The 23,582-nt window shown below is 39.3% G+C and overlaps 1 protein-coding gene across 1 annotated transcript in view; it reads left to right on the top strand.

Moving 5' to 3' along the window:
- Nucleotides 1-20,964, top strand: part of helz (helicase with zinc finger) — a gene marked incomplete at its 5' end in the record, with an annotated part of 30,173 nt that extends 9,209 nt beyond the window's left edge. The window contains 21 exons of the mRNA XM_083905500.1: nucleotides 338-464; nucleotides 604-813; nucleotides 1,736-1,866; nucleotides 3,319-3,498; nucleotides 5,448-5,549; nucleotides 6,369-6,547; nucleotides 9,337-9,455; nucleotides 10,437-10,582; nucleotides 11,080-11,227; nucleotides 11,561-11,744; nucleotides 12,035-12,263; nucleotides 13,461-13,740; nucleotides 14,934-14,979; nucleotides 15,986-16,173; nucleotides 16,411-16,615; nucleotides 16,764-16,846; nucleotides 16,961-17,468; nucleotides 18,013-18,274; nucleotides 18,380-19,118; nucleotides 19,464-19,755; nucleotides 20,391-20,964. Of these exons, the coding sequence (XP_083761626.1) occupies nucleotides 338-464; nucleotides 604-813; nucleotides 1,736-1,866; nucleotides 3,319-3,498; nucleotides 5,448-5,549; nucleotides 6,369-6,547; nucleotides 9,337-9,455; nucleotides 10,437-10,582; nucleotides 11,080-11,227; nucleotides 11,561-11,744; nucleotides 12,035-12,263; nucleotides 13,461-13,740; nucleotides 14,934-14,979; nucleotides 15,986-16,173; nucleotides 16,411-16,615; nucleotides 16,764-16,846; nucleotides 16,961-17,468; nucleotides 18,013-18,274; nucleotides 18,380-19,118; nucleotides 19,464-19,755; nucleotides 20,391-20,788 (4,756 nt within the window). The 3' untranslated portion in view covers nucleotides 20,789-20,964. The remainder of the gene's footprint in view (nucleotides 1-337; nucleotides 465-603; nucleotides 814-1,735; nucleotides 1,867-3,318; nucleotides 3,499-5,447; nucleotides 5,550-6,368; nucleotides 6,548-9,336; nucleotides 9,456-10,436; nucleotides 10,583-11,079; nucleotides 11,228-11,560; nucleotides 11,745-12,034; nucleotides 12,264-13,460; nucleotides 13,741-14,933; nucleotides 14,980-15,985; nucleotides 16,174-16,410; nucleotides 16,616-16,763; nucleotides 16,847-16,960; nucleotides 17,469-18,012; nucleotides 18,275-18,379; nucleotides 19,119-19,463; nucleotides 19,756-20,390) is intronic.
- Nucleotides 20,965-23,582: the final 2,618 nt, after the last annotated feature.

Below are 23,582 nucleotides of genomic sequence, written 5' to 3'. Positions count from 1 at the left end.
TTCTCAAGCAAATAGTCTCTCATGTCTATGTTCCTTACCATAATGCTATTCGATTAATAATCCCAAGTCATGATTTCAGTTACAGTAGAGGAAAAGAGGCAATTTTGAGTAATAACTCATTTAGAGCCAGACAGGGTTGACTTCAGAGATTATGTAAAAGTAAAGGTAGAACTCCATTTTGCCTTGGTCACAAAATAATGTTTTGGAAAATTGGTGCTAGTTTAATTGACAATTAATAAAGTAACAATGTTCTAGAATTTCGATAATTGTTTGTGATGTTTTAAACTTTAAACAGATCTGCCAAAATCTAAACAAATGTTTGTGATTCTCCTCCCAGGTTTAACATCAAGGTGAACCTCCAGTTGGTCACCAGCTTTATGCTGACTGGCATTTCAGTCGGAGCGAAGTATGCTCAGAATGGACAGCTCTTTGCACGCTTCAAACTCACTGAAACGCTCTCTGAGGTAATGGGGTTGGTTGCATCAGCATTTGCAGTAGAGTCTTTTTTTTCCCCTTGAATACTTAACCTAATTGTTGATGACACTTGTAGTCCAAACTTGTCAACTCGCGAGCTCTTCTGAGAAGTGTCTTTTATTACCATAGGACACACTGGCTGGACGGTTAGTGATGACCAAGGTCAATTCAGTACTTCTGCTGCCTTTGGGCCGTGAGGGGTTCAACCATCCACCTCCTGGCGTTAAAGAGCGTGTTTATGAGGCTGTGATAGAGGAGAAGACCAAGGACTACATCTTCCTAAGGATCTGCAAAGACTGCTGTTTGGAGCTTGGACTACTGCCTGACAGAGAACTGCAGGTATAAAAACATGATGCAACATGACTACTTATTAGGCAACTCCATTCGAAAGATTAGACCTAAAGATTCCCACCCCTAATGAATCGTATGTTATTATCTGTACCAAATGACACAGACACTTCCTATACTGAAGCATGTGCTGTCTTTGTCACTGTTGGATGCAAAAAAAAAACCTCAAAGTGGAGAGGGTTGCTGCCTGATCTTAGAATATAAAGCTTGTTGGTCTACAGTCTTGGAGATGTGACTTAGTATCTGGCTCATGATTGTTATTGCCTTAGAAAAATGTGACGATGAAAGGTTCATCCTCCCTAGTGTTTTCATAAAAAAATAATACAGGTGGTTTTCCAGGCTGCACTATTTTGCCTCAGTTTCCCTGGCTCTGAGAAATATCCCTTTATTAAATGATACTACCTTTAGTAGCATCTCTTTGATATATTCAGCAGAGGAATATTGTGTGTTGTTCTCAAAACAACCCTCAATCTTTCTACAGTGGGCACATAATCTTATAATTGTATATATGCTGCATGCATTTATGCTTATCCATCGCTAACTCCTAATGTGGATTGAACAATGTACTGCACATCATCGATCTCAGTGTTACATACACCTGATTAAACCAAGTTGTCAAATAGAAATGTAGTGGCTGAATATAAAAAGAGAGGAAGGATGCAGCAAATTCTCTGATTTAGAATCAGGGATTGGCTGTAATTTTGACTGCAAGTTAACAACTTCTGTGGTCAATTTTAATATTGGTTTTCCTGATGTTATATTATCATAATCAGGTAACTGTAAGGTACTTGTGTATACAATGCATTGAAGTTGCACGTTTAATTAGACCCTTGGTTTCTCAAAGAAAATTGATTTGGGGCAAAAATCATGGGTGGTTCAACAGATGTTTTACTTGGTGTTTCCTCTGTGTCAGGTGGAGCTCCAGTTCCAGCTGAACAGACTGCCACTCTGTGAGATGCAGTATGCCCTGGATCGCATCAAAGATAACACCATCCTTTTCCCTGATGTTAGCCTTGTCCCCACCATCCCTTGGAGCCCAAACAGGTGTGTATACTCTTTCTGTAAAGTAAATAGTTTATAAAGTGGTAGAGAAATAATTTTGCTGAGATGTATAGATGAAAAATACAGATTTGTAATTAAATGAAATGTTTTTCACCCTTTTGTATGTAGCGTCTCACAATGATTTAGTTAAAAATGCAACTGCTTTTTAAAGATAATAATTTTTTTGTAAAATACATATAAACATGTGAGTTATGTAAAAGAAAATGAGATTTTGAATGTTAGATTCTTTCAAGTCAGAGTGTGGACAATGAAAGGTCTATTATGCAGATTAAAAATATTTACTCAATACCTTAAGTGCTACAACTTCCATTTACATGGTTTTCAAAGTTAGGATAAAATGTGTACACACAGCATATACATACCTTTGTAATGGCCACTAATCCTCAACAGGTTGATTGTACAGGAACGTCTTTAATACCTGCACATCTCATTAGCTTGACAAATACCCTCGGATAGTGTACCACATCAATTAGAGTTGCCTGAATATCCCTCTCCTCCTCTGACTTGGCTGTCATTCTGAAATGCTGGCAGCTTCATGCAGCTTTAGATATCTGTCTGAAGTGAGAGGAGCGAAGCAGTAATCTTTATTGACTGGAGCTAAAGTCAAATATAATCCTGTGATTTTCCAGGCTTCTACTTTATCTCCACTCCAGACTGTGATTGGTGTAGACTTCCGTTTAAGTGGAAGTTGGATAAGTGAGTGTGTTTTATTAAATATGGACCAAAGAGTTCACATCTGCCACAAGTCATGGTGTTAAAGCTTTAACAGAAATGTTTTTTATATATATATATATATATATATATATATATATATATATATATATATATATATATATAATAACTTGCGCAAAATGAAAATGCACTTTCATCAGAAGGGTTGTCACTGCATTTTGCTTTGAATGTGAATGAATGAAAGGAGTCAATCAAAAAAACTGCTGTCGCGTCCTCTCCACATCTTCCCTCTCACAACTTTGCTGTTTGAATTAATAACCTTCAAAGACCATATGTACCTGTATCACCTCAATAAAGTATCTGCCATGCCTCTTCCTATAGACATCGATCGAGTGTTATGTCCTAATTTGTCATATCTGAGTAAGGATGGAAACTATGCAAAGTGTTTTTCTTATTTTGGAACACAGTATATTCATTTTGAGCTAAGAGAAGCTTGTTTATCTTTACCTTGATTACATTTCACGAGAAAACATGTTGTGCAATAGAGTTGCAGTTTTTCATCATTCTTAACAGTATCCTCGATCCATCTTATATGCACACGAGCGCCCACACTCACACGTTTGTGCAGTTATTCTTCTTAGAACACTGCATTGACTTCATTTAATTTCAAATCCCAAACTGAAACTTATTCAGTACAGTAAGTCAATTTACAGATGGTCTATTCATTCTTCTAATAGTTTCCCTATCGTCTTTCAAACTCAGGCAGTGGGATGAGCAGCTGGATCCCCGTCTGAATGCCAAACAAAAAGAGGCCATATTGGCCATCACCACACCCGTCACGCTCGCCCTACCCCCAATCCTCATCATTGGACCTTATGGCACGGGCAAGACGTTTACCCTGGCACAGGCTGTTAAGCACATCCTCCGCCAGGACCACAGCAGGTTTGTACATTTTTTTATGTATTTTTTTTTTTTTTTTTTTTTGTTGCAACTTTCTTAAAATACCCTAAAATCTCGTCTTGTGGTGTGAAAGTCCTTTTTAACCACAACCTTACACATTTTACTGAAATGTAGCCCAAAGCAAATCACTGTCATGTCACTCTCAAGAGTTGTTCCATTAGTGCATACAATAACTCTGCAAATACTCTGTCTCCATGAAGGTTATTATGGATCCAACTTAATGGTAATTTTGAAGGCTGGGTGAGATGGAGAACCTTTTTTGCACCACGGGCCGTTTATAACATCCTTTGAGGGCCATACTAGGTTATTGAACAAATATCTGTCTTAGCAAAGCCTCTCATGTCAAACGGCAGTGATGATGAAGCTATTAACATCTAACTCTCTGAATTTAGGTCAGTCAGTGTTGATTAGGAGCCTGTATTATGAAGCTGGATGATGAGTTAAATCTTTTCTTGTTCAAGGATTTCCATGAGTCCACACTAGTTTCTAAACTGAGCTTCTTAACAGTATAGGGGACTATCACATTAAATGTGTTAAAATTATACATGTATTAAACACGTATTTAAAACAGTTGAGGTCAGAACAACATACAGTACGTAGACTGTTTCGCAATGCATGGAGATCAAAGAGTTTTAAAAGTTTTAAAGAAATATCTATATATTTGCATCATGAGACAGAATGAGTTTTGTCGATATTAAGCAAATCCTCACGTACCATCCTCGAATCCACCTCTGCAGATATGACCTAAAATGTATATTGCAGTAATGTCCTAAATCCACAGAAATTGTATTTCATCATGGTATGAAGGTATACTCCACTCCGAACGCAATTCTTTATTCTTTCTGGTTTTATTTTATTTATGATTTTCCACCTAAATCTGATGGGGCAAGTTAAAACCCACATAAATCAAATGGTAATGGTTAAAGACAGCCAACCAATTCATTCTGTCCCATGGCTAATCAATTACCTTTTTTTTAATCACTCACTGACATATGGAGTTACAGTGAACACTGTACACACATTGTACTTGTGTGTGTATATATGAAGCTGGTGTCATTTCAAAGCTTCAGATGGCGACTGAGGTCAGTCTGTCAGTCACTCTGATGTCAGCTGTAATGGAGGTGGCAGGAGGTGTTTGAATGTGCCGTCACCTCAGATTTAGCCACAAGCCAATAACAGCCTTGGGTTTGACATTAAAGATTTTCGTAAAAGACTAGACTGCAAAATGTGTGTCCACGCATGGTACATGGTCTTTTGGATTTAATTGTGACATTTCTGGTCAGTGCACGTGGACCTTAGTGGAACACAAAATGTGCAACAATAAAGGACTTCCAGATTTTCTTTTTTTTCAGTAGTCTGTGTGTAAACACCACTTTGTAATGCCTTTTCCTGCTACAGAAGCAAAGCAATGTTGTACATGCATGTTTCCCTGGTCTTCATTAAAAGTAAATGCTCTACCTTGGGACAGTGTGCTCTAAACAGAAGCTAACATTTAGTTTTTTAATTTGTGTACTGTATATATGCAATGTAAAAGAAAAAGAAATGGGCTGTGTAGCAATGTAATATTCATTTTTCATTTCAAGTATGTTTAATATTCTATGTTTAGGATGAATTATAGATATTTTAAAAGCTAAGACAAGGGGAAGTGACCTCTCAGTTGTGCTGCCTGCTTATCAAACTGGCAAAATTGTGAAGATGCCATATTTAGTACCTGCTCAGGCTTACCTTGTACGCGTTATTATACAAGTCGTGTCTTTCTATGTAAGCTAATACATTTTTGCACAACTCTCATTTGTTGTAAGTGATCATTTAAAAGACAGTTTCACGAGTGGTGATGGTATTATGTTTCTTGGGTTTGTCTTTGTCTTCAAGTATAGCAGCTGTTTATTATGTTTATTATGTCTGACTTTGTCCATCTCTGGTCTGTACAGGGTCTTGATCTGCACCCACTCCAACAGTGCAGCTGACCTTTACATTAAGGACTATCTTCATCCTTATGTTGAAGCAGGCAATCCACATGCCAGACCTCTCAGGTAAAGAAACACTCATCAAAACACCGTGTGATGTCCGAGGCCTGTTTACTTTGAATTAATTATGTCAAAGCAGCTTCACCTGTAATTCACTGATTACTGCCTTAAAGTACACATTGACGTAAGTGAACTAGCGTTCACTAAGCTAGCTTCTTCCATGATTTTCCGACTGATAGACGGACGACACAAACGTATTATGTACTTGCATCATAGGCTGATGGTTAATTAATAAATGAGCATGTGATTTTAAAATATCTATGAGGCATCAACGCTATTTGTGAACTCACTTCTCTATTGTACGTGACGGTAAAGTGGCACCGGGGTGTTGGTGTTTAAGGTGTTGATGCATCGCCGTAGTGCTACCATGGAATGAGAGTTGCGCTTCACAGAGACTGCATTTTTTTAAATTCATAAAGATGAGAAAATAAAGTATAGAAAAAATAAGCAGACTACTGCAGTGCGGCTGCAGGCACCAAAAAAGTGGGAGAGAGTGTTAAAAACACACACTCCAAGGAGATGATCTGTGAGATATTTCCTTCCTGTCTGTACGTGTAGGTATATCTGTTGCTGACACAATATATATCATGTGTAGCCATGCATCTCTGTGAATCTGTCCTTTACGTATTTACTGACTCTGAAAATTGTTTGAGCCTTTTTGACACAATCTCTGAATCAAATAAATGAATCAATGAGTGTAAACCAAAACTAGTACTTTTTACGTTAAATTTATCCACAAAATAGACTTTGTGATGAAACATAAAACACACTTTAACGAACACTACTTAAACAGTTTTCCTAATCCTTTTTCATCTCACTCTCCAGGGTATACTTCAGGAACCGCTGGGTGAAGACGGTCCACCCAGTCGTCCAGCAGTACTGTCTCATATCCAGCACACATCTCACTTTCCAGATGCCTACAAGGGAGGACATCCTCAGGCACCGTGTGGTGGTGGTCACCCTCAGCACCTCCCAGTACCTCTGCCAGCTTGACTTGGACCCCGGTGAGTTGCATGAGTAAAGGCTGCGGTTGATTCCGTTCGTATCTCCCTTGTCAACTTGAAACATGAGAATCTGTGGAGATCCTTAGAAAAATAGTAGAAAAGCTGAAACATAATTTGCAGTGTTCAAATCATTTTTGATGAATGAGCACAGGAGTTTAAAATGCAATCAAAATACATTTTATCAGATGTACAGAATATAGCAATAGCCAGAAAAATGATGTGGTTACCTGATGTCCCTATTATGATCTTCAATTTTAACGGGTCAATTCAGGAATTGTGCAAATATTTGAAATGGTAATGTCGTGATGTTAAATTGATCTATGAAAACATTGGTCTTAAGTCAGATCTCATTTACTGCAGATTACAATATATTTTATAGTAAAAACTACAATATACTATTGCCGTCTGAAATCACTTTGCTAATCAAATCTCATCTTATGAAGCTTGTTTCATGTAAAATAATTACCCGAATGGTACCTCTCGCACTTATTTTTACAGTGTGAAAAGGGTTAAGGAAAAATAGAGACTGAGAATAAGATACGGGGTATTTGAGGTTTTGGGGTTGCTGTTGGGTCACCTCAATCACTCCTAAATCATTTCTGCAACACTGTGCCTCTAAACTCTTTCACCTCTGCCTCTTATTATTCCTCCATCTTTACTTTTGTTTCCATTGTTTTGCCCAAACTGTAACATAATTATCAGCCCAGTGACAGATAGCAGCTGCAGAAATGTAATTAGGATTTTAGAGATAGGTTCCCCAAGGCTGGCAGCTGTGTCCCAGGTGAAACATTAGGCCCTATTCTCCTTCATGTCTACTCGTTCGTCTGCTTGGTTCTAATAAAGACCATGTCTGCCTCTCTCTAGCCTCCATTCCAATCTCTGCTTCCCTGCCAGGGGAAACATTCCCATTTTGTAATGACCCATGTACATCATTTGTGAGCATTATGTGGCCCTTGCGTGTTCATGTGGATCAAAGTAAAAGAGCAAGTAGGCGAGATGCAGCGGGGCTCCTCATGACTGCAATGTGTTGTAGAGGTCAACAGAAATGCCTGCCCTCAATAATTAACAATCTGATACAAGGGGTAGCACATTTACACGACGTCCCCATGGCTGCACTGTTGGGTAAGACGGGGAAATAATAAAGAGCTCAAAGCAAGCTTTGATAGCACTGTCTGAAATAACTCTCCTCTTGGCATTCCATTGCTCCCAACACAGTGAGATACTGTGCAACTTGGCTGTTCATTAATTTATACACAATGCTGAGAGATTACTCAAGTGCATGATTCGAAGTTTATGCCTACTCTCCAGATCTTACTCATGTGCACAATTGTATCTGTATTACACTATGTCTTCACAGTAAGTGACCTCTTTGACATCAAATAGTCTTTGCTATCTAACAACTCATTATCATAGACTCATTATTACATAATTGAAAAAGGATTCATGCAACCATGGTGGCAAGATTTCTTGGAGATATTTAACGCATCTGCATCTATCTATATATATATATATATATATATACATATATATATATATACACATATACAATTAAGGGAATGGTGAACAAAAAGGAGTAGGTTGAACTTGTCTCTTAAATAACTAAATACCAAAAGGTATGAAAGAAAGAGGAAAAAAAGCAACCCATATTAAACCCATCCTTATCCATTAACTCCATGATAATGTTCTTTTTTTTTTTTTTTTTATCTCCGTTTGAGTTGATTTACTTGTGCTTTTGCCCTCTTTTGGAGTCTGCATAATAGTTGTATATTACATTAATAAGTGTTACCTCAAATGTTGTCAGAGTAATTCAGATAATATTTCAGGTGAAACAGTATATATTGTGATTTTCACAACACACCCAACCTTTCAGTATTCACATTATTATCAATCATTATTTCTCACATAATGAGCTCTAATAAAACATCTTTTGACACGCATATTGCAATTATCAACTGTAGTTACAAGTCTGCTTCAATGAGGTACACACATTTCAGAGAAAACCTCGGCTTATTAAAATAAAAAATAAAAAAAAGCCACATACTAAGGGATTATTGCTGCCTCAAATTGCTTCTCTTTTTTTCTCTTATTTCCAACCATCACATTTCATATCTGCTTAAATGTTTCAGTTGAAATGGTAGTCTGGCTTCAGACTCTGTTTTCTGGTTGTTATTCAGGCTCTCTCTTACCTTCTCCCTGCTCCTCATTTGCAATGCTGTTTCATCCCCTCCTCCTATACAGTCGAGCACTGTTTGAGCTTTTGAAATCAGGGTCCACAAAATGTCCACAAACCATACCTTTTGGTTTGAAGTGCTGGTTAAAAGAGAGAGTGACTGAGTGAATGTGACCATAATTAAAATATTCTCATTACTTACGTAGACTGATAATCATCTGATGAAACTGGTCTCTTGTTTGTTTGATTATATTCATTTTGAAACATAGCAGTGTTTCATTTGTCATTTTTGAATTTTACATGTAAGCTAAATCTAAGTGAAATGTTTTCTGAGAGTTGTTACTGTATTGTTTTAGTGAATGCCTGGCTACAATTTACACAAGCTTTTATAAATAGTCATTGAGTAAGACCTTCATTATCCTATGGTTTTAGATGGGCTATGGATAGCTATGTTCCAGCTGTGATTGCTGCTTCATCTTAGCAAGCAGTGTTATTTGTGCCCGCTTATCAAATTATAATAACATTATTATAATTACAATATTAAAATTTTTTAGATGGTACAAATAAATTAATTCAGCTTTTCTTCAAGTTAATGTTGGTTTCCTCTTTGTCATGGCAGGGTTGTTCTCTCATATCCTACTGGATGAAGCAGCCCAGGCCATGGAGTGTGAAACCATCATGCCTTTTGCTCTAGCTAGCAAGACCACTCGCATCGTGCTGGCTGGAGACCACATGCAGGTAAGTTCAAGGACTCAACAATGAGTCTGCAGTTGTGGAAAAGGCCACATTTTCTTTGCATGTATGTGTGGAGGCTTCTCTTTGTATAATTAGATAAATTAAAATGAAAGTTGTTGAACTTGAAAGTTGTATGTAACAGTGGCAGAGAATAGATACTTTTGTGCTTTGCTGTGGATTACGACTCCACTCTTGCTTCAAATACAAAGGAACAGACAGTTGCCATTGTCACTAAACCAAAGAAAACATAAATAGAAACTCGTGCCGCCACAGGTTTATGCCAACATGAGGTATCTAAAACCTAGGTTTCTCACAATGCACAGGATTACTGGTCAGCAGTGGATATTTCTGAGCCAAGAGTTAGCCATGCAGTCTTATTGTCTAGCACGTTAGGTCGCAATTCGCAGGGTATACCCTGGAGAGGACGCCAGTCCATCACAGACCCTAGCCGTGCAGTAATTGCTTCAGATTCAGATTTAAACTACATTGTATACTGGTGTTGCTATGTCAGATGAGATTGGCACAGCAACCCCTGCGTCCCTCATGTTGAGGATAAAGTGGTAGAAAATGGATGGATGTTTTGTCATTTGTTCCTTCATCTCCCTAATGCTCCCACAACAACATTTTACCTCATCTAATATAAGTGGAAGAGCCAGCTAAATTATCAATGAAAGCTCAGGCCTCCGTTGATTGTTTTTTCTTTCTTATTGACCATGCTGGACCTCATTATGTTGGCTAAAAGCATTAATTTTTAAGTTATTGTTATTTTATTGTGATAAATTTCATATGGTACATGTAAGTAGTCAAAAGATAAATGAGTATTGCTTTTGTAGATTTTAAGTATATCTAACCTCATTGCTATATGTAACTTTTAATAATGTGATGGAATGATGAATCACCTTTAACATGCTTTGAAACTAACTTTACTCTTCTTTCTCTCCCTGACCCTTTCTTTGGCTCTGCCCTTTGTCCCTTGATTTGCAGCTGAGTCCGTTTGTGTACAGTGAGTTTGCACGAGAGCGTAACCTGCACGTCTCACTCTTGGACCGACTGTATGAGCACTACCCCAAGGAATATCCCTGTCGCATCCTCCTGTGTGAGAACTACCGCTCCCATGAAGCAATCATCAAGTAGGTGTTAAGCCCTCAACATTGCCTTGTGTTGAAACTATGGCTGAAAGGGTGGAGGAAAGAGGAGACGATAGAGAGAGGAGGTGATGGAAGGAGGAAAACGGGGAGCAAGCAGAGAGAAGAGTTGATAAACTTGGGGTTGTCCAAGTCTGCATTCATGCAGGCACTAGCTTAATGAAAAAATATAAGGAGCTGTGTTTGTGTGGACATGTTACTAGAGAGAATATGAAATATTAACTGAAGTTTACATTGTTTTTTGTATCTAACCCAAAAGTTATCCTCGGTACAGAAAAGTATTCAAGGTCAACAGCACTTAAGATAAATGCTAGATTGAGTACACTTCAGATGTACATTATTGTGGGTGTAGCTAATGGATTTGTGATTTGCTTTAAATATTAAGGTCATGATCAATGGTAACATAGACAGCCACATCCATAATTTTAAAATGTTAGTAATTTTCTCCCTTTTCACATATCATATGTTTTCTCTTCCTGCAGCTACACATCAGAGTTATTTTATGATGGGAAGTTAATGGCAAGTGGAAAGCAGCCCTCTCATAAGGACTTCTACCCACTGACCTTCTTCACAGCCAGAGGAGAAGATGTCCAAGAGAAGAACAGCACTGCTTACTACAACAATGCTGAGGTACGGGCTTGAAGAACATTGAAAAATAAGTTTGCTGGGTATGGAATAAAACGTATTTGGCACTGACAAAAGTGAGTCAGTTGGTTTGTTTGTCTTTGAAACTCTCCTATTGGAACTTGAATTCTGCTGTAACTTTGTATTACCATTGGTTAATGTCAGTAGTTACCAGTGTATGATGATCTACTTTCAAATTGTGATCTGGAAATCTGGAAATCACATCCTACAGTTTAATTGTTTGAAAATGATGCCCCTGAGCCAAAATTCTACTTCCTTCCAAAAACAAACTTAAAACGTAGGTCTCTTTTCTGTTGTGTTGCTTCTCCATCCCCTCAGGTATTTGAGATTGTGGAGCGAGTAGAAGAGCTGCGCAAGAAGTGGCCGGTGGCCTGGGGGAAGTTGGACGAGGGCAGCATTGGAGTGGTGTCCCCGTATGCTGACCAGGTGTTTCGCATTCGTGCTGAGCTACGAAAGAAGAGAATGCATGAGGTCAGCGTGGAGAGAGTGCTCAATGTCCAAGGTGAGAAATGGCCATACCATGAATTACAAGCCAGGATTTTTCTAAATGAACTGAAACTGAAAAGATACTGAAACTAAATCTTCGATAAATTGTCATAAAGTTGTGTTGTAAATGTTAGTTTTCATCAAAAGTAGTAGCACAATTTACAACATCTGATTGAAACTGAAAATTAAATTGCAACTATGATCAGCCAATCAAACGGTGTGCTTCAATCCATCAACCAATCTGCTTCTTTTAGTGATATGTTTTATCTCTTCTCAGAGTAATTCGAAAGGTTTTATTGTTTACAGGTAAACAGTTCCGGGTGCTGTTCCTCAGCACTGTGCGGACACGGCATACCTGCAAGCACAAACAGACGGCCATCAAGCGTAAGGAACAGCTGGTTGAAGACTCGACGGAGGACCTCGACTATGGCTTTCTTTCCAACTACAAGCTACTCAACACAGCTATCACCAGAGCCCAATCCTTGGTTGCAGTTGTAGGAGACCCAATAGCACTGTGCTCTGTTGGGCGCTGCAGGTAATTATGAGCATTAAATCCTGCAGTATGTAGAATATTATTATGCTTAAAATGGATTTCTACTTCAATTAATGCTTTGCATATTGCAAGTCGCAGGGTATCTCTCACACCATATGTCTTAAAGGTTGAGTGTGAAGTTTTAAGTCATGTGTAATTTGTTTCCTTTTCTGAGCTTTTGGTTGCAGTCATATAGTTCCTTATAGCTATAAGCAAGTGATCTTTTGCTGCAGATTCTTCACTCCATTTGAACCTCTTCAACCAATCTCTACACCTACCACAACTCCTATCTCCATAGCAACTGTCTTGTCTCTGTTTTGTCTCTGCTCGTCATCCCGGTGAGCCAGGCCCTTTGCTGTTGTGGTTGCTGCTAATGTCAGCCTACAGAGATTGAACAATTAATTAAATGTTTCCAAAAAGGGCACCTTATTTGGCCAGCGTTGAATCCTTTCCCAGAAACAAAAGGTCTTGAAGTAGATGACGTGTGTGTCAAGATATAGTCGGTAGGAGGATTAGGCTTAGCTGGTTTGGGATGTTACTAAAGGTTGGAAGCTAAATCCTTTTTTCCTGCTGTTGTTTCCTGACTAACTACACTTATCTTGGTACGAGGTGCAGGGTTTCCCCCAGAAAACCTACTAAGCCCAATGGTAGGGCCTCTTGGGCAGCTCACCGGCAGCCCACTGTGTTTTTGTAAAAAAAAATGTTTTAAAGTTGACAAGAAATTTGAAATGATGACTATTATGTGTTATTGTAAGACATGTATTAACAATACTTAAACACCAACTATCGAGTCTTACAAAAAAGCAAGTAAAGCAATGCACTGGGGGAAATCCTGAAGTGTACTGTCAAGTTTTGGAAACAACCAATTGTGTTCATAAAATCTGCCAGCTCATTTAATGTTAATGTTAGTTTATGGAAAGATTCTATATGAGCACTCCCACTTTTCTATTCGGCAATACTTTGTTTCCATTTAGTGTAATATCTTTTTCCTGATTTTGCTTTTACTTATTTTTCCCTCTCTTGTATCTATACATGTGCTTTTGCAAAGTTTGTTGGAAATATACATTGTTCTATTCAGTCCTAAAAGAGGGGGAAGCAGGAAGAAATCAACAAGATCTATGAGGCACTCAAACGAGGAACAATGAAAGAGAGAGAATAAGTCAATTTCTTTATCTGTTATTCCCCTTTGTTAATTTCCAGAAAATTCTGGGAGCACTTCGTCTCCATCTGCCATCAAAACTCAAGCCTACATGGCATTACCTTTGAGCAGATCAAGTCTCAGCTCGAGGCTCTGGAGCTCAAGAAGACCTATGTCCTCAACCCGCTGGCTCCAGAGTTCATCCCGCGTGCCCTCAGACCTCTGCAGGTGCATCATTCTTCTTCACAGGGTCTACATCTTCACCATCATCCACATCCTCAGCACACACAGCCCACCCCAAACAAGCAGGGTCCACAACAGCAGCAGCAGTCACCCCCCAAGGTAAGGCGTTTCTCAGAAAGGAGGACATCAAACAGATGTGATGGGAGAGTCTGAAATTGTTGGATCGATTTATGCTATGTGGTCTATAAGTAAATCAATAAAATAGTGTTTTAAAAACAGAGATGCAGACGGAGTTTGGAGGCAGAAATGAAATTAGGCAAGGTAGTTAGGCAAGTCGGGGTAAATGGTGTTTTAAGAAGCTGTAGTATTGGTGGTTTTTCTGTGTTCCCAGGATGGGTAACCATTTACTGGTTTGTGGAAATGGCAAACACATTATCAAGAATAAATTGAATGCTGCATCATAGAGAGGGAAACTGATAAAAGCTTCACCACCATAGGAAATCACCTTATCATTAATTTTAGACCCAAATAAACAACACGGATAGGGAGCTGGCTTTGCAGGTCGGCGGAAGGATGTGATGCTTGATTGTTTACCTTTGGTTGAAATGTCTTTGTGTGTCTATCCTCCCTCCTGCCCTGAGGTAAAGGTTAACGAAATCAGCACAGCTGCCAACCTGCTGCCATCACCCACTGGGCCTAATGAGCCACAGCTCCTCAGTGGAGATGCACGCACAGACACACACACATTCTCTTCACATTTATACAATGTAACTTTCAGCCACAAAGCATAGATTGTGTATGCAGTACCAGTTTGTACTGTGATATATAGTTTTCCTTTGCTTGCATACAAATGTTTCCTGGTTTATTTTGGTTGCTTCAGTGAGACCTTTTCATCTGTTGCTGACCAATATCACACCAGTAACTCAATTGTAATAATAATAATAAGGTCCAGTTCATTGAAATGCTGCACCTTTTTGGTTGATCATTATCCACTATGGGTTGATGTGTTAAGATATTGTGGCACCATGTAGCACACAGTCGGATTAGTGCTACTCATGCACAGATGCAGGTAAAAAGGGTCCTGTTTTCTTTCTGGACAGTAATTTTAATGACAGTGAGAGCACAGGACAGTGTAATAACTCGCATGCAAGTGTGTACAGTGCAAGGCGTGATTCAGATCTACAGTGCAGCAACAGAACAATAAGCAAAACCTTAATTACTGATCTGTTATGATATGGGAATTGTAAGATGTTTTGGTGCATTACGAACAGTCGTCGGGCAAATTGATTAATGGCTGGCTGTCCAGTCTCACAATGCTCAGTGACTTAGACATTATCATTTTTTTCTTTCAGGGAAAACATGCAAACCACACAGAGCACCTGCCACCTGAAGGATATGGTAAGTTTAAAAGCTACACATATTTACATATGTTATTGAATTGAATTGCGAAAAATTCCTTTTCCTCCTCCTAATTAATTTGTCTGCTGCTAGATAAAAAATATTTTTTTCTTCTTATGTTTCCAAACATTTCCTCTTACTAAAGTGGAAATGACAGAAAATCAATCATAAGTCAAAATCAACTATCAAAACAATTTCATGGAATATTGTAGGTTTATTTTTAAGAACAAAGAAGACAAAGGTAATGGAGTAACGAATGTGTCTAAACAAGCTGCTCAGAGCTGGAAGGATGCGTGTATATAAAATGTATTCCAATATACAGTAAATGCAACCTGTGTTCCTTCAACAAACCTGAAGATGACAAAAAGGACATCAGTATACACTTTTGCTGAAGATGTAACGATGGCGTTTCCACATACAACTGCGTACAAAAGAAACATCATGACATCATTACAATTGTGTCCTCATTACTGTATTTTGTGTATTAGAGACGGGTTTTTCAACTCGGCAGTGAACTTAGCCGTTATTTCTTTTTTCTTTCTAACTACAAGCATACAAACACACATTGACAGCTTGATATGAGCCAGTCTAATGCAGTGGCCCAGATGGAAGCATGAGTGCCTGAAGCTACTGAAGACACCAAAGTGATGCAGCTGTGAACAACACAGCAAGGATTTAATAGGATGTTCACAAGGGAAGACAATCGGTTTGCTTCAGCCATTTACAACTGCAGATTGTCATGGTGCCAAATTAACTCTAACTGGAAAAAAGAAAATCTAATGAAATCTTGGCACATCGTTTCTTTTTGTCCTTTATGTCAAGATCAATACAGGTTATATTAATATTTTGCCTTTGTCAGAATCCTAGTGTGGTGTTAACATTTTCCAATCTAATAATAACAAGATTTAACTCAATCTTGTGTGCTGCCTGCTGTCACTTTGTCAACACTCCAGGGTTAAGAACCATATGATTTCACTTGTATTACATTTCCACACTCTCATTGCAGTCCAACCCAACCCTGCCGTGCTGATGGGAAACCCTATCCGGGCATATACACCACCGTTGGGTGGTACACCAGCAGGCATGGGCAAGTCACCCAGTCCTGTGCAAAGGATAGATCCACATACAGGTGCCAGTATCCTGTATGTTCCAGCGGTGTATGGAGGAAACATGGTCATGTCCATGCCACTGCCAGTAAGTTTTCTGCATCTATTGACAAATTCAAATACAAAGCCTGTATACTGAGCCACTATTCAACAAATGTTTAAGTCACATTTCCACTGATATAAGCATCAAAACTGTCACAGGGTGTGCTGAGTAAAATAAAGTTACAATCCTTCAAAGGACTTTCCTTCCTTGTTGGACAGTTCTAATGTTAACCTCCCTATATTCCGTCTTGGCACACTTGTCAATTATTATTTTTTTGTCTAGTTGCCTTGGCCAGGATACCAGAATCGCTTTGCCATGGACCCTCGCATCATGAGCCACCCTGCAGCCATGGCCTACAACTTCAACTTGTTGCAGGCACAGAATCGAGGCTCCCCCATTCCTTACAGTGGAGTGGCCCACCCCTCTCCTCTAGGAATGGGCCAACCCAGTCCTGATAAGGAGTCACAGGCAGACCCCATAAGAAACGGTTTGCTTTTATTTCAATCACTACATCAAATAACCACCCAAAGCTGTTCTACTGTAATGCTTATGTCATCAAATACAAAAAAGGAAATCCAACTGAACAGAAAAGCAAAAGTTTTTTAAGTTTGCATTGTGTTTTGACTTCTTCTTAGGTAAATTAGAAGCATGTCCTAAGTCAGAACAGAGCCGTCTTCTGACACCAGAGAGGAAAACGGCTGACATGAAGGAAAAACAGGTAAGTCATGGGCATGTGTTTTTCCATCTCTTCTGTTTGGCCTCATTGCCAGATCTGGAACATCATATGACGTGCCAACTGTAATGTTTTGTTGGTGTATATCTTTTGGTTCAGGGAGATTTAGACACAGGTCGAGGTCTAGACTCACAGACAGATGGGCTGGTTGGATTTCCCAATGCGCTGCTCCATCGAAAAGACCCCCCATCTGCCCAGAGACCCCTCAACTACCACCTGGCACCCCCCAATACAGCATTTCCTCCTCATCCTGCCAGTGGAAGACCCTTTCCCTCACAGTATCCAGTTTCCAGGCTTCCTTTTCGGGTCAGCCAGCCTCAACACCCAGGGATGGCCCAACAAGGTCAACAGCAGCAGCAACAGCTCAGTCCAGCCTATGCTGGTGGTAGCCACAATGCTTCCTTCTTTAGTGGCCCAATACCTTCTCATAGGGCTGTTCAGTCTCCCACTTTGGATGGAACAGAGTCTGGAGGGGTGGAGGAGATGGGTAGCTCCATAAGGACTCCAATGGGCCACCCAGGAAGCCACCACCCTGGCCTGTCGCAGCATAACAGGGTCAATAGCTTTGGGGAGGATGGACAGGATGGAAGCTTGGGAGATGGTCTGGGTGAGTGCTCATGTAGATATTTAAACTTTGCTTAACAAATGATTTTACTCATTTAATGAGCTACTAGAGTGATCAGCAGACCACTGTATGTTTAAATGTGTTACAGGAACAACATGGAGAGCAACATAATGCTCTCCATGGTATGATTTATAGGTGCAGCAAAGCAATCTCCTTCGCCATACACTTGATTGTACTCAAGTTTACTTTCAAGCAGCCTGCTTTGCATTCTGTTTAATTTCAGTTAACCTGGTTCCATCATTGTTGGAAAGCAATTTCTTAATTCCTCGCATGCATTTGTTGACAATTAACCTTGTTCTCAATTAAAGGATTGTTGCTGTTGCTTTTAATGGCACATAAATAAATGTTTGTTTCTTCTTCTCGTAATTTAATTAATAAAGTTTTTAATATGTCTTTCTTACGTGTCCTAAATTTAACTGATTTACTAGAAATTGATTTACAGTGATTTTTTATTTTCCTGCCTGTTAAACCAAAAAGGTCAATACCAGTGACTCCAAAATTAATCACATGGTTCTTGCCCTTTCAGACCTCCAGGGTCCCTTGGCTCTAGAGGCCCTGAGCCAACAACAACAGCAGCAGGCAGCCAGACTGGGCCAGTGGGGGGAGGTAGCTGGACCTTTCCTCCAGGGCAACGTCACCTTTCCATTGCCCCAACAGCTCACCCACCTCGCACAGCCTGGCATGCCTCGCATCCCCCATCAACTGCTCCGAGCAGCTAGTTGGGGCCTTGGTGCCAATATAGAGGATGACGCTGTTTCTTCTGCCTCTACTGGACCACCTTACACAAGGTAAGTTAAATCCTTTACAGTCTGAATATTAAAAGGTTTGGTAGTGTTTACATACTTTTGTTTGCTTTAAACCGTGACATAAATCAATGCATTTTCAATTCCCAGGTACCCAGGCCTCTTGAGAGAGATGCCCCCACAGGAACAGCCTGAGCCCAGGGACGCAGCTGAGATGCAGCCCCCACCTCAGTCTCGTCTTCTCCAGTATCGGCAGTCTCAGTCGCGTACATCAAGTGACCCTACATCCTCCATGGCCACCACCTCAAATCACGTTGTCCCTTTCCCATCAGGACCTTACTCGCATGACACTGGTCGTGACCTCCTTAATGACAACCTTCTCAACAACCCAGCTCTGCAGCAGCTGCATGCAGGGAATCCCCTTTATAATACTGGTAGCTACCCACACCAGCCTCCAGCTCACTCTACCAGCCCTCCTCCCTCCCAAGTCAAATACCTTTTACAAGAGGCTCAGTGGTCCCACGGCGGAGCTACATCAGTGAGCCCACCTCAGCAAAACCACCTGTTAGGGAACCAAGGCCATAACCTTCCCTATGGACTTCCCATCATGGCTCACCCCAGCAGGCAGGAGCAAGTTCACCTGATGCAACTTCACCACCAGCAGCAGCAACAACAACAACAACAACAACAACAGCAACAACAGCAGCAGCAGCAGCAGCAGCAGCAGCAACAACAGCAGCAACAACAACAGCAGCAACAACAACAGCAGCAGCAACAGCAGCAGCAGCAGCAGCAACACCACCAACAAAGTCAAGGTCCAGACCAGGAGTCCTACCACCCACTGTCACCCAGAACATCAGCAGCCACAGCCCTTCAAAATGTAGATGAGGTAAGCACTATTCATTTATATATCTGTGATGTATTATTTCAAAGAAATGGACCTTACCTGGTTAAGTAAAATCTTGATCATGTAAATACGTTTTTGAGAAAATATTTTGTATTTGTTTTTTCATTGAAAAAAAAAAAAGTGAGGTCAAAAGTTTACATCACGTCTTTCAAAAACTTTTATAAAACTAAAATCGTTATTTATTTGGCAAATGACAAACTGAGTTCAACTTATTATACTCAAGAAGATGGATTATATCTATGACTAGCTTACTAAATGGAAAATCTTGAAGATAAATATCTAATTCCTGTGTCCTTTTTTTGTTTTCCATCCTCACTGTGTGAACAGTATGAACCTAGAGGTCCAGGTCGGCCACTCTATCAGCGCCGCATCTCCTCCAGCTACCCAGATGAACCGTCTCCAGCCAACACCCACAATGCCCTGACTCAGCAGCCCCAACCTTGCACACCAGACCACCAGGACCACTCTCATCCACACATACAGCATCACCAACACCCGCATGCCCACTATGTTTATCCCTCACATGAGTCCTGGCCCAGCAATGGTGGGGGTCCGGGTCCATTCCAGAACATTCCATGTAATGGAGCCGGCACACTTGCTCAGCACCGGGACATTATGGGTAGGTATCATTAAATACGTTGTTGTTAGGAATTATTATTATATTGTTGTTGTTATTTTTGTTTCAATTTCAAACTGCAGTGCATAACGTAAACATTTAAACAAATGTCTGTTATAGTCAAACCACTATCAAATGAGTCGACACAACTTTCTTTGTATGCATCAATATACTGCTGTTTAGCTCTTATGTTGCCCAGTGATGTTCCCACACTGCACACCGGATTAATTTTTTTTCAAGACAGGTGGAAGAACAGCACTAGCGAGACTGCTGCAAACAAGTTGGCCTATACATTAAAACACAAAAGTGCCCACGCAAAGTTACAGACATGAATTCAAGTTTTCAGTTTCACAGCTTTTTGCCCCCGCCCACCCCTGTGCTGCCGTTGTTTACACACAAATGCTCCCTCAGTCCAGTCTGATAGTATTGCTTGACAGATGCCAATTTTTAGAGGGAGGATAAAGGATGTGGCATACAAATATATTTTGTTCATTAAGACACAACGGAGACAGAATAAAAATGACCAAAGTGTATGCACTGTAGCTTTAAAATCATGGCTGTAAAATCTACAACTTAAATCTTCACTCCAAATTTAATTTACCTCCCTTGTCTTCTTGACGCACCTCTCCCATGTTCAGCTTCCAAGGCCCTTCGTCAGACGGAAGAGCAGGTGAAGGCTGAGGTCACAGCAGCACAACAGACGCACCCACACTCCCTCAACTCCCTTCAGCACCTTGGACAGTTTCCTCCTCTCATGCCCAGTAACAAGCAGCAGCAGCAGCAGCAGCAGCAGCAGCAACAGCAGCAGCAGCAGCAGCCGCCTCCTCCACAGGCTCCTGTCGAGCCAGGCCAGGGAGCAGCAAATTTAAACAAACCACCCACCATGTCCTACGCGAGTGCCCTCCGCGCTCCACCCAAGCCTCGAGCTGTTCGCCCTGAACAGGCCAAAAAGAACAGCGACCCTCTCTCTCTCCTTCAGGAGCTGAGTATAGGCAGTTCAAATGGTAGCAATGGGTACTACTCTTACTTTAAATGAGTGTCACCTCTCCCACATAATATGTGATTAAATAAAAAAAAAAAAATAAAAAAAAAGCAAAACTTTCTTAAAAAAAAAAAAAAAAATAGTGCAAAGTGCATTTACAAATTGTTTATATCAGTAGGTTTGTTTAATGCATTTTGCTTCATTTTAACTTTTTATTTGTAAGTCATCTTTTCTCCTGCTTTCACATATCTGTCAAGAAAATAAGTATATATAAAGAATGCATTACTGGTATATATACATACTCATTATGTATATATGAATATATACTTATATTATCTACACTTGTATATGTACGTAATGCTAAAAAAAAAATTAATAAAAAAAAAAGGAGAGACTTAGTTGACCGCTTAGCTACCTGCTTTTCCCCCCTTACTGAAGGTGTTTGTTTGTTTTATTTTCAGTACATTGAAGTTTTAAAATTTTTGTATTCCTCAGTTTTGAGTGGTTGTTTAAATCTTGATTTTCAGACCGCTGCAGTCTGATAGTGGTAATGGACAAAAGCTGAGTGGTCAACCGACGCGGTGTATAGAAGTAGATACTTTTTCCTGTAATCTGTACATATAAAGAAACTAAAAGACTGAATTGTATGCCACAGGCATGTCCTTAAATTCCTATACCATTATAGCATTTACGTTATGATTTCATTTTCTCTTTGGTTGGCTCCTGATCCTTAACTCTTTCTTTGACCTGAGGATCATCTTCAGTAATTTTTAGTGATTAATGTGATTATTTACTGAAGAAAAATAAAACGGATACTGATAGCATACTGTATTTTACTTTTCACCATTGCCTCATCAGCAACAATAAATACAGTTTAAAAAAAAAAAAAAATAGCAGAATAGCCACAGCCCTGTTGTTCCTTCTTTGGTTTGCTTTAAGGACCAGAGAACAGCAGTCGTCACTCTCTGTGAGCTAGTTTTACCGATTATAGTGCTTCACTTGTGGCAGACGCTCAGTCATTTTATTTTTAAACCTATCTTCGTTTCATTTTCTTTCTTATCGAGACGTGTCGTTATATAGTTGGCTGTTGTTTCTCATCTTTTGTCAAATGTGGTGACATCAATGTCTTTTTTTTTTTTTTTAAAGTAACTGCTCCTTTTGTCTCATTAAGTTTATGTTTTGTGTTTTGTTTGCTGTACTCAGTGGGTGTTCGTGAAAGTGAAGAGAGCGTGGTGAGGTCAAAAAGGTCGCGTCATGAGTCTGGGTAAGTTGAAAAGCGAGTGCGGTGTGATCGAGACTGCCAGTCAAACAGTTTTTAAACGCAATGAATTTTAGCTCCGTATATTAACTGTATAATATATACCCCCTGGAATTTGAAAGTGTTTATATAAAGAATTTGTTGGGTGTAAATTCTTTTTGTCTTTTATTTTATTGGAAATGGTCAAACTGTTGGACAAAAAACTGGTTTCCCAGATGTTTTACGTCGGAGCTTTTCCTACTTTGTGAGACGCATTTTAATGTATGGCAATCCCAGATTAATATGAATTGAGCCGTTTCTTTTTTTTTTTTTTGCTCCCAGTTTTAACAAATGCATAGATCATTTCCCATAAAATATTAAGTGAAAAGCACATCCTTGTTCTTGATATTTTCCAATCACAGGGCATTTAAAAACACACCGTCGGATGAATAAGAATGAATTGGAAATGTTGTCGAGGTCGCTCCTGATCATTCAGATAATTAGCTCATCTGTTTTTAGACTGGTTAGATCTGATTGAAACAATGACACTGACTCTCGCGCTCTTTAATCCCAGTGAAAAAAGTGTGGCATCAATGCCTTTTTTTTATCTGCTTCAGCCACATGGATTTTTTTCCTCTTGCATCTCAATACACATGTATTTCACTGCTGACAAAAAACACAGTACCGCAAACAGTCGCCCAGTGCTCAATTCTGTTACGTGTAGTTTCATTAACTGTGAAAACACCACTGCCCTGTTTGCAAATTATTGATCTGATTGTAATACGTCATGGCTCTCATTGTAGTCGGTCAATATTAAATAAAAACGAGAAAAAAAGGAAAAAAAAAAAAAAAGCTTATACCCCACAGCTAACTATTAAAATGTGTTTTGAACAGTTAGCAGAGAGATTTATACACGCATTGGTTTTATTTGACATTTTCACATTGTAATTCCAAGTTCTGGATTTTGTTTTATTTTTCTATGTTTTTTTTTTTTGTTTTTTTTATTATTATTATCATCACTTAGCCGAGAACAACACATACTTGTAAATATGCATTTTCTAGGTATTTACAAACAAGAACTTTGGGAGCGCCTCAATTTTGTAGAAGCCGTTCAAAGATGAGGTATGCCCTTTTTAATTATGCAAAATTCATGAGAAATAAACAATTACAGAAATGGACAAGAACCCAACTTTTAAAAACATTTTTTTTAAACTGTGTCTGGTTTGTCAAAGAGGAGAATTTTACGTTTGCAGCTGTTAAAAGATGACTAATTCACTGTACATGACATGTTTCTAAGTACCCGTTGCTGGATTTGTCTTTTTCTGACCACTTTACAGCTGTACAACAATCAACATGGATTTTCTTTTATTTTTAATTTCATTGTGAAGACTTAAAAAAAAAAATAGAAAAAAAAAATTATTTCCTGCATGTTAAAATAGCCTGGCTGGATTTATCTTTGTTTTTATCAGTTTGTATTGATTTGTGGTTTTAAAAAAAAAAAAAATACAAAAAAACAAAACAAAAAAAACAAAAAAAAACACGACATGCTTTTGTTCAACCTACAGTCAAATTTTGGCAGATTATTTGATGTGTACGATAACTTGTGACATT

This window comes from Microchirus variegatus (genome assembly GCF_963457635.1).
Source record: "Microchirus variegatus genome assembly, chromosome: 19".
Classification (NCBI taxonomy): Eukaryota; Metazoa; Chordata; class Actinopteri; order Pleuronectiformes; family Soleidae; genus Microchirus; species Microchirus variegatus.
The sequence above is the reverse complement of the archived record's forward strand: the minus strand, read 5'-3'. Positions and strand labels throughout refer to the sequence as shown.